This window comes from Leptopilina boulardi, unplaced genomic scaffold (assembly GCF_019393585.1).
Source record: "Leptopilina boulardi isolate dan_hultmark-lab unplaced genomic scaffold, ZJU_Lbou_2.1 LbouV2_332, whole genome shotgun sequence".
In the NCBI taxonomy this organism is placed as follows: domain Eukaryota; kingdom Metazoa; phylum Arthropoda; class Insecta; order Hymenoptera; family Figitidae; genus Leptopilina; species Leptopilina boulardi.
In genome coordinates, this window is record NW_026137899.1 from 1,203,181 (window position 1) to 1,220,176 (window position 16,996).

General features: G+C 36.2%; 1 protein-coding gene across 1 annotated transcript in view; it reads left to right on the top strand.

Moving 5' to 3' along the window:
• Positions 1-16,996, top strand: part of LOC127285424 (MOXD1 homolog 2) — a 99,178-nt gene that overhangs the window by 56,636 nt on the left and 25,546 nt on the right. The window contains exon 2 of the mRNA XM_051311426.1: positions 1,682-1,981. Coding sequence (XP_051167383.1) covers positions 1,715-1,981 — 267 coding nt within the window. The 5' untranslated portion in view covers positions 1,682-1,714. The remainder of the gene's footprint in view (positions 1-1,681; positions 1,982-16,996) is intronic.

A 16,996-nucleotide genomic window follows, 5' to 3' on the forward strand; every position in this document is an offset into this window, starting at 1 on the left:
TATGGAGATGTATTTCCTGTCTCTACGGGAATTGAATTATTTTTGAATAACAATTACTGGTTCGACGAATTTGAATAAGAGATTTACGATGAGAATCTGGCAACGTTTACACGCACCCGCGTGTCGCGTTACGCGTCAAAGGAACTGGGTTTTGTTTTTGACGTACTGTATATATATATATATATATATATATATATATAGAGGATTTATTTAACATCTAGCACATTCGAACGATGAGAATGAACCAATGGACGAAGCGGCGATGCGCACGAGCGAACGACCAGCAATGGTACATATATTTCGGGTTGATGCCACTGGTGTGTGCTGGACGCAATTTGAGAGCAATCGACTGAACGACATGCCGCAAATCAAACCCGTCCATAGTGTTCGTGAACCTAGGCTACTCCTACATTCGTTCCTGTGTATGATGAGAGTTTATCCCGCTCTCTCTTACTCCTTCATATTTTCCATCACACTCGCTCTTCAGTAGGTTAGCATATCCTCTCTCGAAGCTTCTCATCCTCACGGTTCAGCGATTCGAGTCGTTGCGCGACAGCTGTTATACCATCAACTCGCTAGCGTATTACACCGCACTGTTAATTGAATCGATTCCTATTGCTCAGCAGTCAGTTAACGTTATTCTTTAAAATAATTACATCTTCTTATTAAGATTAGTATATTTCGATACAAGGGGCCAAACGAGCGTTTTGCTCATTACAAGTGTAACGAGCATACGCTCGTTTGGCCCCTTGTATCGAACCATATTTTTCTTTATAAGTGCAGGTATAACCTCGTTTGACAGCTACTTGCAGCTATTCAAAATGGTCGACTCCCTCATTGTGCGCGCGGACGATGAGCAAAATGTTTTGGCCACCGCTTAACGGTAAGCAAAATACTTTGCTCATCGACCGCGCGTACAGTGAGGGATTCGACTATTTTGGATAGCTGAAAGTGGTTGCCAAACGAGGTTTTTGCATGCACGTATAAAGAAAAGTATATTTTCTTAATAATTCTCTTTCTGTTTTGTTAAAGAATTTTCGTTATCAAACATTCAGATTATGTTTGTGTTTTAACGGATTGAAAAACTGATTACAGGTGTACGTCAGTACAGAAATTTATTGGTCATCTTGCTGTTGCTATTTATTGAATTTCGATTGCTATCAGATTGTCAGCGGTCGTAAAATGGTAGAATTGCTCAACTGACTAAATATACACTTTTCGAAATATACGCTAGAATTGATTAATTTAATTTTGAATTCTGGAACGGAGAAAATTTATAGAGTATTAAATTATTCGCTTGTCTTTTCTCCTACAAATTCTGGACCAAAAAAGCATGAATGATTTAAACATTATTTATTAATTTTAAAGTAAAATTTTCGTTAAAGTTTGGTTAATATTTAAGGGTTTAATATTAATAATACCTTGAAAATTTCACCTATAATCAAGTTTTTCTGATTCATTTTTTTAATGTAAAAATAAATGTCTGGATAATTGAAGCCTACCGTCATTGTAACACCCTTGAAATATTAAAAGGGACAAACCTGGTAGTTTGCGGTAGCGTAAAATTCGTAACCGGTTGTCGAAACTTTTATGTTAAACTACTGGGCACTGGGTTTGTAGGCTATATAAAAGAAACTTGGTCTTTCTTCAAAAGTTAATTTTTCGTTTTCTGTTTTTGCAGATGCTGTGAACTGGTTTGAAACTCAAGAGGAAAATGAAGAATTTGGTGGAGTATTTTATTTTCGGTTTTCTTTTACTGATCCTTGGCTCGGATTATGGAGCCGCATTTGAGTGGCAGCACAGCGCTGTCCTTGATAACAATTTTCTTGTCTTGTGGACGCCTGGCGAAAGGGATGTGACCTTCGAGGTCCAGGTGAAAACACTCGGTTACGTGGGTTTAGGATTCACGAGAGATGACCGACGTGCTGGCACTGATATGGTCATCGGTTGGGTTGATAACAACGGTCAGGTTCATCTTCAGGTAAGTCAACATTTATATTATTCTAACAATTATAATAATTGGTGATTTTAATCCTTCATTTAATTATAATTAATTGAGGGGCTGATAGTAAAAATGGTTTAAAATAACATTGGGAGCAAAAGTGGGATAAGTGACTTTGGAGCAAAAACGGGTTAAAATGATTCGTTTAATTTATTGATAAATTCATTATATTATCGATTAAAAAATATTAACAATAGGAAAAAATGCTTATTTTATTATAATTAATATTTTTTAATCGATAATATAATGAATTTATCAATAAATTACACGAATCATTTTAACCCGTTTTTGCTCCCAAGTCACATATCCCACTTTTGCTCCCAATGTTATTTTAAACCATTTTTACTATCAGCCCCTCAATTGTAATAATATAAAGAGAATTAATAATGGTTTTAATACTTTCTTATAAAGCATTTTCGAAGCAAAATTTCAGTCGGTTGTAATTTTTTTCCCAAACATGAAAAATTCATGTCAAAAAGAATTTTGACGAAAGTGCAATTTTTTCCTCTGAAACTTAAAGGATCCCTTTGATCTTGATAGGAAAACCGACAACTATTGCTGAATGACCAAAAGTGGAATCTTTCTAGAGAGGCTATGCGGACCAACGTATTTGAAGTTAGTCGAGAGAGCTATAGATCGCGTTCGTCTCACGTGTCCGCAATTTTTCCAGTAGAATCGCTGCTCGCTTGTTCCATAATGCATGCGATGGTTGGAGCACTATGTTCATGGTACAAAGTCTACGGCTTATAGAAGGCAACAGCCGTCGTCAGACGTTCTCATACCAAGAGAAAGGGAGACCGATGGCCGAAGGAGACAAAGAGCTTTTTCATTATGATCATAATCTTAGGAATAGAATTGGACTATTGCAATTCTTTTCGATCGATTCCCTCTCTCTTTTTTTTCTCTCAATTGTAGCTGATTTTTTTCAACTTTATGAGAATGCCGCTAACCCTAAACGATTATCTTCCGGTCTTCGCGTCAAAACTTTCTCACTATTAGTCATTTATAGTGATCTAGAAAAAACTCTCCAACTAAGATCGTTTTCTGAAAATTGCTTGTTTAACTGTCTGGAACATTCTTTCAGAAAGAATTTTTTATGACACTTTTTTTTAAATTGGAAATTTAAATGACAAACAAAAGTCGGGGTCATAGAAGAATTTTTGAATTAGATTGTTAACGTTTTTCTTGCATCAAAAAGCTGAAAGTTTTTTTTTTATAGGTTAAATATACAATCACGTGTGGATAATTCGACGTTTTTCTCGCTTGTAAATAAAATGAGACAAATGAAACCACACGAACGAGACACTAAGCAGCAAAGTGATAGAGAGAAGAGTGTGATGCACTTTGTGTGGAATAAAATTCCCATTTCACATTTTGTTTAGTGGCTTTCAGCACCCGCGGTTCAACACAATAGAGAAAAAGTGTGTGTCTATCAACAGACATCGTTTGGATGTATCCATCAGCCTTTTACCTCTCAGCTTTTCTATTTTTTTCACTCAGTTTATTCACTCGAGTCCGAAAATAAATTCGATCGAAAAATAATTTTATTTTTGTAATGATCAACGGTGCCATAGCCCCGACTCTTATTATTTGCCGCATATGCAATTTGTACTGCTTATTACTCCTTGGCGTTGTATACAAAAACCGGTTGCTGGATGTTTGGCGAATAAATTATATGTTTAGCGCATATTGCGAAGTGAAACATGACGCGGAAAGCTATCAGTGTGTCCATTTTTTCGTCCTAGTAAGCTAAAAATACATCAAATAAAAGGAATTGTTCCAATCGAGTTTTTCGGTACAATGTCGTTCTTGTAATCGTCAACAGAAGAGAGAGGACTAAAAATGTCAATGGCGCGAACACAAACGGAATAAAACTGACTGTGTAAACAAGTTTCGATAGGTTCACCACTATGGGATGCAATTTTATCCAACAAAAATGAAATTCAACGTAAATGCCGTTACCAACACATATATGACTAACCATGAATAATATATTTTCAAATCTGTGGTGAAATAAATGCACGTCTCGTGAGATTTGGTTTACTGTTTGAAAATACTGTTCTAACCGAGCGAGCACAGTAAACGATTCACATGGTTCTTGTGATTATGAAAATGAGGCTCAAGCGACTACCAGCATTGTATTCAGGCAGATGGTCTCTCACTCGTAAATGGTACTTATGGCTGATTTCTAGAATCTCCATAAACCTCCATTACTCCTAGGTCAATTGCAGTTCCTTTCTCTTTCGTTCATAGCTTTCTTGAACTATCTTTCTATCGTTAAATTGTAAACAATTTTAACTATAGCTGTTCTAAGAGAATACGAAAAAAATTCGTTTTTTTTTAAAGAGAAAATATGATTCTGTCTTATACGCGTGTAATTCGCAAGAAGGTGGACATGTTCGACGTGATCCCATTACAAAATCACACCTCGAAAGGCAAAGCAGGACGTGACCAAATAAGGCAGACTCCGCAAGCGTGCTTGCTGATTCTCTCTCGCACTTTTGCATTGGACAGTCGCGTGATCTTGCCGGCGCCGGAGGGTGCTCTTGACATCGGGACAAACGAGAGCGAAGGGTGACAAAGCGACATGAAAGAGAAGGAAAGAGAGATCTAGAAAAATAAGAAGACATATAACAAGGAGGGAAAAAGAAGGGTCCGCGAGGTGAAGGGATGTTGGTGTTGTAAATGGCAAACGTCCACCCACGGAGGTTGGAGCCACTTCTCGTTAGGCTTGGTTGTATGTTAATGCGAATCGTACTCTCATACTTGGTGTAGCATAAATGCGTGCTCCATGTTAGTACACGAACGCGCCGGTACTGTAAAGGCACGCTTATTGTTGTACTGACATTCGTTGAAATTCACCGATGAACGCAAATGACCACCTCGTCTGGCTCTTTTTTTTTCTTTCTTTTTATCCAACTCATGCAAAAGAAAATTTTTATTTTATCAGATAAATTTTCTTTACAACATTCTAAAATTTATTAATTTGCGATTCACAAATATTCGAACCATTCGTTATATAACAACTGTTCCTGATGAATTTGTCAAATGGAGATAAAATATTTAGATTCCGGAATAAATAATGAGCTTCTAAATCAAGATCCTGAGAGCTCGTTAATCTTAAATGAAATCTTTAAAAATGCTCATAAAAATTCATTCTCTAAAATGTAATCAAGGGTTTTAGTTTCTTTTATTTTTTCCTTGCAGCTGGATTGTAATGCTGAATGACACATCGCCAGCTTTCTCTATTAACTTTGTTGTATATTAAAATGCAGACCGCAACACCTGATCGGGTCAGTAAACAATAAAGGAGGGAAGCAGTCGAGTTAGGCTGGTGGGTAGATTGATAGTTAGATAGAGACTTGTGTATATACAGATTCAGGCACTCGAGTGATGGATCACACCTCTTACAATGAATATAGATCAGTCTTTTAAAGCAATGCGTTTATTTTTTTCGACCAATGGAAATGGCTGGCAGCTACCATCACGGTAGGGACCCTGATGGGTACCGGTGATACTGTCAAAAGTCTCATATGTAGGACGTGAACGTAAACTCTACTAGGGACCTATAGAATTTATTCACAAAGAAACTGTCCTTATGGACAAATAACCCTTCTGATCTTAGGATTGATCAGGGTATCTGGTATCAGAATATATACGCTATTATTTCTGTTAGTAATATATGATCCAAATCGGTTAAAAAAGGTTCTAAAAATTATAGGTCTCCGAAATCAGGGAATTTTAAAAAAGTCATTTTAATTTTCCAATTTTATGAATTTCGAAATGATAATTGGCAATAATAGAAAGACTGATAATGAGTTAAATATGCGATTTGAATGTAGGCAGAATTAGTTCAATTTATCGGAAGAGATTAAATTTGTGTGTAGTCTATGTCTTTGTTGATTTCAATATCAACTGTTGTGATCATATATATATATATATATATATATATATATACGTACGATGTTATTATGCATTATATGATGTTACGGTTATATATGCATTCGAATGTATGATTAGCTTGATGCACTAAATGTGAAATGCGAGCCATCAATGAACAACATTAATTCCAGAATATTGGTGTTACTCGATAATCTGAGTTATCGACTAATTACTAGATTATCTTTCAATAAAAACTTAAATTTAAATATTCGGAAAACCTAAAAATAGAAACTCAGTAATTTATAATTTTCCTCGGAGTCTGATGTTCATTTCATTTTGCCGGTAAATCAGAGTATATATATGATGGGCACACAAAGAACCTAATCTGCCAGCTTTTAACAACCCGGATTAGAATGCAATCCTGGGAGAGAATTCGCTTACACTCTCGAAACTCTAGTGTATACGAGAATTAGTCGTACCTGCTGTCTCGAAACAGATAGAGACTTTTCTTCTTCCAAGAAGATAAAGGATTGCACAACTATAGTTTTGAACAATTTTTTAATTATAAAATACTTTCAATTTGTTTCAAAAGAAATAACTAAAAATATCGATGAAAACAAATGTTAGCTATTATTAGTTAAAATTAGTTATTTTCCACAGCAGGATAAATTCGATTACCATTGAATGAATTTTAAACTTAGTCACAATTCTGATGAAGAGACTTGACTCGAGTGCAATATATTAGTAAATGAAGCTTCTCTTTCTAGACGAGGTTCTGTATTTTGCAGTTACGACTCTACTCTCATTGTATTGGAATTCTCGAGTGGTTTCTTACTTGAGTGAAAACAAAAACCGTCTTGCATGGATGCTCGTCTCGAGGAGAACAGTGATGGAGGAAGAGGAGAGTTAAAAAAAACTGTAAGAGAGTCGACCTATGCTCGATATCGACCGATCGATCGTCCTGTCTCGTTTCGGCGCAATTATACCTGCAGTGCATGCATGCAGGAAGACATGTATAAGCATCTCTTGGAGGTATATTTGGACGTTTGTCAGGTCCACTTTCGAGAGCGTCCCTACTGTCCTCCTTAGACCACCGTCGTCGCGGTAGAACGATAAATTTGGCGAGTCACAATCCACGACTGAGATCAGGTCGTATCAAGATTTGAGCAACCAGCTACCTACTACCTTGCATAAAGCGTTCACGGCACGTTTTTTGCAGACCGACAAACCACTGGACGATGGGATACCTCATTTCTCGAGATTCATGAACGCGATGCTGCAGCCTCCAGGGGTAAATAGGGAGTAGGTGTGCAAGTTAGGTGGAAAGGTACTTGCTATCTGGAGAATCTCTTTCTCTCGCTATATGGCAACCTACTTTTTCCCTCTCATCTCTGGACCAGCTGTTACTGCTTCTGCTGTTTTAGCCGAAAGGGTAGTTGCGTCTCTCTTTCTCCTGGAGGATTGGCATATGATGGTGTGCGTGAATTTATATCAAGAAATGATGCATAAGGACCGAAGGACAGAAGGAGGCGATGGAGAACCGTGCGAGGACAAAGGGGGAGGAACTCGTTATGATAATGAGAAGATGCAATGATAGCCCCTCGCTTGCTCCAGCTTTGCTCGCTTGACTCTTGCTTCTGCCAATGATCTTCGGACCCGCTTCTTTTATTCCTCCTTGGTGCGCGCGACGTCGTATAATGGGACGGCTGCTCACTTTAAACAGGGTAAATAACTCGCAGTGGCGTCGTTTTATCTTGGGCGCGAGCCGCTTTACTTTTCTTTCCAGGGACAGCTGATCAGTCGAAACCTTAATTTTAAACCTATCCCTTCTACCGGACAAGGAGGCACTCTGACATTTGTCGCTAATTTTATTCCGTCCCTCGATAATTCAAGGCGAAATGTTCCATAAAATTCTCTCCTATAGAGACGTCGAAGCAATTGATTCACCCATCTATTTGATGACATCTAGTTTTGTTTCCTAGATAAACCTAAGGATTACAGAATAGTTACGAGGGTTTAAACTTTTCTCGATTATTCAGTTATACCAGTTCTAATTACATTTGTAATCGATTTTACGAGCGTGGAGAGTTTAATGACATACTTTTACGATTCACCCATGCGATCAAGTACTAATACCTATCACTTCTGCTATTCCCACGTGACTCTACAAGTACTTTCAGTTCCAAGCGCAAATGCGAATTTCACTAACATTCTTGATAGAGGCAATAAATTGTCCGCGACCATTTCGAGCCGCAGGTGCACCAACGATAGACTATCTGTATGGATGAACGCCTTTTTTGGCATCGAAGAACGACCGGAAATGTATACAATATACGAGTAATGGTATCACGAAAAGTGTTATTCTAATCGATTTTTAAAGCATGCATTATTCCGAATTCACCATCCTTTTGCTAACTATATTTCCTTAAAGGATTTTTCATTAAAAAAATATAATTCTAAATTGACAATATTTAAGAACAGTTTTTACAACAGTTTTTAGTTTTATTCGATTTGTGACTTGAAATGCTAGTTGTATACAATTTTAGTTATAATTTGTTTTCGCGGTGAAGTTCTAGTTCTGCTTGTTGAAATATTTTACAAGTAGCAGATTTTTATTTACTTCACTGTTATTAGATTCTGCCCTTCAGTGTATTTATAGCCTGCTTTTATGCTGTCGTGTGATTCTGCCCTTCAGTGAAGGATATATTGATTATTATTTTATTTGACAAACAGTTGTTAGTCTTTATCTGTTATGGACCTAAGCAATTCGCAAGGCCGAAACCCCAAATAGAGGGAGACGGGAAAATTTGCGAAGAAGGGGAAATAGAAGCAAACTAAGAGGGGCGGAAAAGCCGGTTGCCGAGTGACCTTTGAAAGGTACAACAGAACAGTGATAAAAGTTCAGTTCGATACGAAAATATATAATTTCGAAAATTAGGTATCGTGTCACTATTAATTAAAAGTCGTGTATTTTGACAGTTATAAAAATAAAAAATACATGTAGGTGATAGTAACTTTTTATGTCAACATCCCAAAAATTGTGGAAATTTATGTAATTGATTTTAAGTTAATTTAAAAGAAGTAAATATGCAAAAGTATTAATTAAAATTAATTCAAAAGAAGTGAAGTATATTATATTTACACTTCTAGAAATAATAAATGATGAAAACATCGAAAAGTAATAGTATCATTAAGCGTCGCAGTTTTTGGCAAAAGAGCGTGGACAGTATAGCTTGGCGACAAGGGTGAACTAGGTCGACAGCGAGCAGTCATAAATTATACTTTGCAGCTAATGGTGGACTATGTATTGCTCGGAATACGCATTGCGCTCGGTTGCACCTGGACGGTTCGAAAAGATTCTCCCGGGACAATCGTTTTGCAGCCGGCAAACATCCTGCGTGCAGTAATGAGCTGCAATAAAGGATTGAGTGGAAAAAGTATGGAAGAAAGAAAATAAAAATACTGAGAGGCGGGGGAGTCAAGATGGAGCTCGAAGGAAAAGAAGTGAAAAGAGACGTCGAACTGTGACTTGGAAGTAAACGTAGCGTGGTGCCGCGGTTCTCGCGTTTCTATAGTTTATTTCTTATATTATTCTTGGGGTTTATTCGCCTCACTCTTCTCCAAGTTTACCACATTCGACATTGCTCATTGTCACATGATACATTTTCTCAACTTTTTTTCAGTTTTTTTATTTCTCGCTGTTTCTATTTTAAGACAGTATTAATTGTAAACGAGACCTTCGAAATCACTTTTTTTAAATTTAGTTCTTTGACTCAGATTGCAGTTTACATTATTGTAGAGCAAAAGGAATAGAATACAAAAAGAGAGTGATTCTCTTTTTTGCAACTTGACCATAAAACTGCTCCAGTCTTCTCCCTGGAGCAAGTAAATGAGTTGTCCGTTCTGATCAATGGTTTTTATTTTTATTATCTCGGAGAAAATGTTTGCGAATCTATCATTAAGTACTTGTCATTATTTTCTTGTCGATATCTTTTACAAAGGCATTTGTTTTCTTATAATGGGGCAAAAACGAATTTTAATCGTATCGATCTTTTAATTTTTAGATTTGGGAAATTTATATTCCACCAGAGTCTTATAATATTTTCTTAGAAATCTGGTGATTCTGACTGTAACTTGAATCCTTGATGTACGACGAATCTATATTCTTCGATCGATCGCTGCCTAACCGCTTCTATTTGTCTTTCCTCTTAAAGAACCAGACTTGAAATTCTGCACGTGCGTGTACACGCCCTCCGATATGAATCCCCGCATCGACACGATTATATTTACGTTATTGCAGACTAAAGAAAATATCGCTTTTCTCCTTTTTGATTCTCTCTCTATATATATATTTCCTCGGAGAGCTAAAGCTCTCAATTTTCCAGCTCAGATCTAATACCACGAGGCAAAAAATGAAAAAAAATGTTATCGGACATTTTTCGACTCATGCTTCTAATCTCGATTTAATGGGTCGGCTTAATTACTAAGCAAATATTACCAACACTCCCTTCCGTTCGATAACGATTGACACACATTCTCTCTGTAGCTGCAAGGCACTAACTGTACATATAGGCGACATCAATTAATACATTTCATTTTAATTTCTTTCTGTAATGGAAAGTTCTAAAAAATTAGAAATTATTTTCTTTTCCCTTCACTTATTTTTGCAAAAAAGGTATATACCCTAAAGGAACATATTGTAGAAAATAGCAAAGTTCTTGCGAAAATAAAAATAATAAAGTTGAAGAGAAAGCGCTCCCATAAACTTGAAGGATTTATGACGAGCAAATGTTGAGCCGGAAATAACTAGACACCCCTCTTCATCGTTTTAGACATGCATCTCATTCCAACGTCTTGGGCGGGATGAATGACGATTTTTCTTAATGCCTGATGTTTATATGAGGAGAAAAATTGAACGGAACGACATGAAAACGCTTCTTAGCTACGTCTGATTCTTGGTATATAAATTCGCGTAGGTGGTTGGTTTTATCCGCCACTAGAGCCAGTAAATTTGTCGTGTTTAATGGACGATCTTGGTCGAGAGTGTTGCTTTTAAAATAAACCGAGAGTCAAGATGAAGAGTATCATCAGATTATTAGGCGCACCTAAGAAAACACACGAGTGACGGGGGCCACTGGACTTTATATAGACCTCTTTTATGAACAGCTAATATCGCTTATATTTGTTCCACGTGTCTTAGAAATAATTCTCAGGTTCAGATATTCGAAATAACATACATAATTATTCAAATTATCAATTTCAGGCGCTCTTAATTATAGTTTAAAATTTTAATAGGTTCTCAATATTTTACAAACTGTCGGATCATAGGCGTTCAGTCGCATAATTATCTGTTTTAAAATTTATAACTCATAGCTACTAGTTTTAATTACTTATAATTATATCTTATTTGATGTATAACTTTTATAATTATATTTACTCTACTTGATATATTAAATAATATATGGGAAAATATAAACTAATTCAATATTAATTGACTCAAAGGAGTAAATTAAGTAGAGTGGGAACTTTATTACTATAATATTCTATTTTGTTATTCATTTTAATTAAAACATTTAAAGTTAAAATAATTAATTAAATAATTAATCTGCTACATATTTTGGCGACCTTATCCTGTCGCCAAGAATCGACGCTCTTTGGTTCGCCAATATCAAGTGTCACCTTGGCCCTTCTTTCGTATATCGTGGTGCATCTTTGTGTGTGGTGTTTGGAACCTCTTTCTCGCGATTTCACGAATGGTTGAACCGGATCTCGTGAAACCAGCTACTAATGTTTACACTCAAGGCAACACATCTCGTCCTTCAGGTTGGACTTTTATTTGTCGTTTTGTCTCGCCGTATTTGGATTGCGATATTCTGTATTATAATATAACTTCAAGCAGGCTGTATCGGTTATACATTGCGAAAAATGCGGGAGACAGGAAAAGGTGTGGCCATCTGAGGTTGTTACTTGTCTAGCGTATAGTGATATTTTCAATCACCGATATTAGACAACTATTTAGATTTGGTATACTAAAATTTATTTGTATTTTCATAAATCTTTTGCTGGATAAAGAAGTTGTCTCTCTTCCCAGGATTGAGTTTGATTATCCTTTTAAACATCCATGCTTCAATTTGATTTCCCTTCACGATCGGACAGAACTGAGCTCGTACTATCGCATCTACTGATCTCGAGACTTGTAATCCAAGAAGAAGCTTCTCGGATTTCCAACTTTTTACAGCTCACGCTTTTTTGACACCCCGCTGTCGTATCACACCAGCGAGCAGCAAACTGACACATCCAAGGTGGCATCTAGATTCGAACGTAAGGTATACGATTTTCTTTTTTTTCAATCTTGTTTGCTGCATCTAATGATATTCTGCGAGCCAAGCTGGTCTCCCTCTCGTATCATCGTTCGCCGATTCATTTGTACTTTTGCTTCTTTTTTGCCATCCCAATGAATCCTTCTTAAGATGCTATCACTCCACTCTTCGAAAGACACGATTAAAGAAGGTTTTGCAATTGATCTCATTCCTGACGTTTTGCATTCTTAATGCATTTATTTGGACAATTTAAGACGGTTAAGAAAACAATTGAGAATTGAACCGAGAGTTCTGGCACGCTGCAGAAAAAACGAGACAGGAGAGAAATCGGTCCAAAGAGGAGAATAAGGAATCTCTGCGAAACAGAGAGAGGGGGAGAGAGAGAGAGACCCGTTATGGAGATGAGAGGACCAGTGGACAATGCTTCTGGACCAAGGTCTGAATTCATAATCTCGACAGCACAATGATCCAAATATGTTTTCGGTACAACAAAACGCTCTTATAAATGTTTATCATTAATTTAAATATTATCAGATGCGAATGCTATTTGACTGTGTATCTCAACAACCGCAAGATTGCGCAAGTCGGGATGAAGAATGAATTTTTCTCCCGCAGATCGAGGGATCTTGTATATCATCTCCTCTATATCCAAAAAAACCGAGCGCGGTTCTTTTATCTCATTTCTTACCAAGGAATTAGTCCAATCCCCTAATTTTATTTTTTTCAGGTAATTCATTAAAATGAACATATAAGAGGGGAAAACAAATATCAAAACAAATCAAACAGTTTTAACTGTTAAATAAATTTTGTAATTAAAGAATTTTTTTTGTCAATAAAATTTCTGAATCGACAAAAATATCGATTCAGAAGATGAACCCCGGTTGAAGATGATTCTGGTTTAGCAATCTAATTGCAAAGGGGACAAGAAAAAAGCTTTGTGCAAACTTCGATCTTAAGTAATTGCGAGTGAGCGACATTGCACTTGGAAAGTGGCCTTTGCTTGAAACTTTTGCCAATGTATTGTAGTATACGTACATTTGTACTCTCTTCTTTCAATTCTGTCTCTACTCTTCGTATTGACATACACATACACAAAGGTTTGTACTCTCGAGACCACCCCAGAAGTCGCTCCTCAATTTAAAGTCTACAAGATTTCCATCGCATGATGTAGTCGGTTATTGAGTGCGTGCTTACTTTCCAAGCAAGGTACGCATCTATTATATACCCGGTTAGGAAAAAATAAAATCCACTCTAGACTAATTGAATAATTTTAATTTATCAAAACTTCTTGTATTTATTTTTAACTTATTCGAAGATAAGATATATATTCAGAAATGATGTCACTTAAAGGAACCTCGTTTCATAATGACAAAGCCTTCTCTTTTTTTTATTATTCTGAGAATCTGATAAATAGAATTGACAGGGATTTTCAAGACGTTAACTTGACAAAAAACTATTTTAAGAGGTTTAAAGTATTTACAAATAATTTTAGAGTCTTAAAGATAAGTCCATCTTGGATATGACTTATAATAATGGTTTACCCGGATTCTGGACTATTAATAATATTTAAAGAGAAGAGATTAAGAACATTTAGCAATTTGTTTTTTTTTAAATAGGATAGAAATCAAACGCGACACTACACTTGAGAGAATACCCGTCTGAGAAGTCATGAATTGAATTTCTATAAAAATAATGCTTTCAAATTTGAATTAAATGTAGATTTCAGTAATTTTTAGACAAATGATTTTCTATAATTCTAATATTCGTTTTTGTTTAAAATGAAAAGCACCCTATATGTGCGATAAGTGTTACGTGCGTTATCCGTTAGCATCTTGGCATTTGAGTAAGGATGCAGCAATTAGGGAATGACCCTTAGATACTCGAAGCCACCGGAATGTACACTTGGGTCGGTAGTGAACCGTGAGTTGAATCCTTAGTAAAGTCAACACTAGAGGGTTTTGGTACGTAACGAAGGAACATGAGCTGGAATCGCTTCCAGGAGCTTCGCAGATGAAGAACAAGATCAGTAGTAAGCAATCTGAGAACGATAAGAGAAAGGACGTGGAGAAATGTTGTCGACTGTTGCGACTATAAACCGATCTCGTAAAACTGGCCCACTCGTTATCTCGTATCTTTTGGTGTTTGAATTGGTACTCGAGACACGAGAAGGAGAAAAAAGGAAGTGAAAGAAAAAACAAGGTAAATGTCGACTGATGGTGACTGTGTCTCGACATGTGTACCTATATTGTCAATGGAAACAGTAAATCTCTCAATAAACACCTTTTCCCTGATTGTTTTTCAACCATTTAAATTTTCGTTTCCTTAACTTAAGAGAGGTTTCCCTCATCTCAAGGAGGGAAATGAGACGGATTACATTAGAAATTGACTAGACGACTTTCTTACCGTTTTCATTAAATTGTATAAGAAACTATCTGTAGGATCAAACGTGAGAAAATAATGAACGATTCCAGAGGGGAGAATAACATAGAAGAAAGATAAAGAGCTGCACAGTAGCAAAGCTAAGAGAGGGTTAACTACTTAGTGTCGGGAATCCAGTTTCTTGAAGCGTGATGCCGGTTCAACGTATCGCATGTTACGTTCAGGAATCTCTTGATCGAACTTGCCTCCGTTGGGGCGAAGCAACGTTATCGGACCTCAATGGATTCCCGTAATTAATATAAACGAGTATGGTTATACCGTTAGATCGTTCGTAAACGACCATCGCGTCAGTCGATCGACCGGAAAAGCTATTGAGAGGGAGAGAATGACTTCCCATTTTACTAAACTCCCCTAAATAGAACGAGTATGGGCCACAGAAACCAACTTCAATTTTTCCAATACCAGTCTTTCACTAACAAAAGCCACTTCAATTATTCTCTTATGCTGTCATTAATCTATTTCTATTAATGGCAAATATTATATATTCTACCCCAATAATTTAATAAAATTACTTAGGTAATCATATAATTATTTCCTTCAACTTTTTTTTAATGCAGAACATTTATTTGCATAAATACGTATAAAATATTATTTTGCATAAATTTCTAACAAATACGTAAAAAAAAGTGCATATCCATTAACATTCAATATATATACTTTCGACAAAAATATTCAGGAAACATTCGACTTGTATAATCAGCAATTGCATAATATAATAATCAGTCAAAGTATAATTACATCCTGCTTTATAGAACGTGCGAATATACTCATGAGAATTTTTTTTTACAATTCAAAAGGAAAACGTTTCTTCTTTTACATTTCTGTGAATGAATATATTCTTAAAACTATTTTCTTAAATGCAGTAGCATACTTTTTGTAGTAATGAATTTAAGTCTAGTGGAATTTAAATATATTGAAAGTGAATTTTTAATTTAATTCCTAAAGATTTTACTAATAATTTTACTGATATGTAATAAAATTCTTAATAAATGAATGAAATAAAATCTATTTAATATAACTGTTTTATACTAAATAATTTCAAGACGTCCACAATTTCCAAAAACGCGTTGATTCTCTAACGATTCTCATATGGAACTGACCAATTAGAGGTTGATTTCCTCCTGATCGTAAATCCATAAGTAGAGAAAGAAAAGGAAAGTAGAAATGAGAGAACAAGGGAATTAAGGTCTAATTTTCTTAATACCCAAAATCAGTTTCAAAAATTAGGTTTCAAAATCATGATTCAGATACTTTTTTCATTTAGGCATATATCATTTGAGGATACCATTCTTTACCAAGTATTTCGCATATATGCAAAAAAATGATAACAATGTATACTAGGAGGGGGAACGGGGGTGATGGGTGGAAGCGGACTTTTCGATCTGGAATGGGAAAAATACGCTGGCTGCTTCCGACGCTGAACGGAAATTGAACAAGTCGCTCGAGGAACGCTTCTGCAAATTATTTATTACTTTATCAGGTCGCATAACGGCATCTTCCGGTCGCACACCTCGAGATATGTCTGCTGTGTGTGCATTTTCAGCGAAAAAGTTGTTTTTCATTTTTTTTGTAAAAAACGGATGACATCAAATCACACATCTCCACGAGTCTGTGACAAACGGCAGGGAAAGTCTTTATCGTGAATGTTGAATTGCCGTGGCTGCTTTATCATAACATGAAGGGGAGAATAGCAATGTAAAAAGGGAACTAAAAATAATTAAAGAAATGAAATAATTAGCAATGTGTACTGTGATAGGAATATGGTAATACGGATAAAAAACTGACATCCGTGCCACCTGTTCTACTTCGTGAATTGAATAGTTATGGGATAATTAAACAGGTTCAAAGAAGACTATTTGCCATCAGCTGTTATGGTTTTTGTTAGAAAATTAATTTTATAGATTTTCGAGTATTGATTTTTGATTGTTTTTGTTGGTGCGAAAGTAAGAAAGGAGAAGGAGAGTATAAGAAATGTGCAGAAGCGAGTGCAGAAGGGAACAAAACCGTCATGGTAACGCGCGTGACTTGACAAGAGAGTCCACGTTAAGGTTTGATGCTGTTAAATTAAAATTTAATAAATACCAATGGGAAACAAAAAGAGTCATTTACGAGCAAACAATGCCTTCGAATTGGGCGAGGCGTTGAGTGTTGCATTCGCCGCTTCCATACCCTTCGAGGTAATTATATCGAGGCAGCGCGGCCGGAATTCTCGCCGCAAAAACTTGTCTTTGACCAAAGTTCCGAGACACCTTGGATTAACTAACTATATCGAGGCTTGTAGACAGCCTAGAGGCATCACCGACGGCATGTCTTCAGTCATTGCTGCAGGTGTCGAGAAAGGCGCGACCGTTAC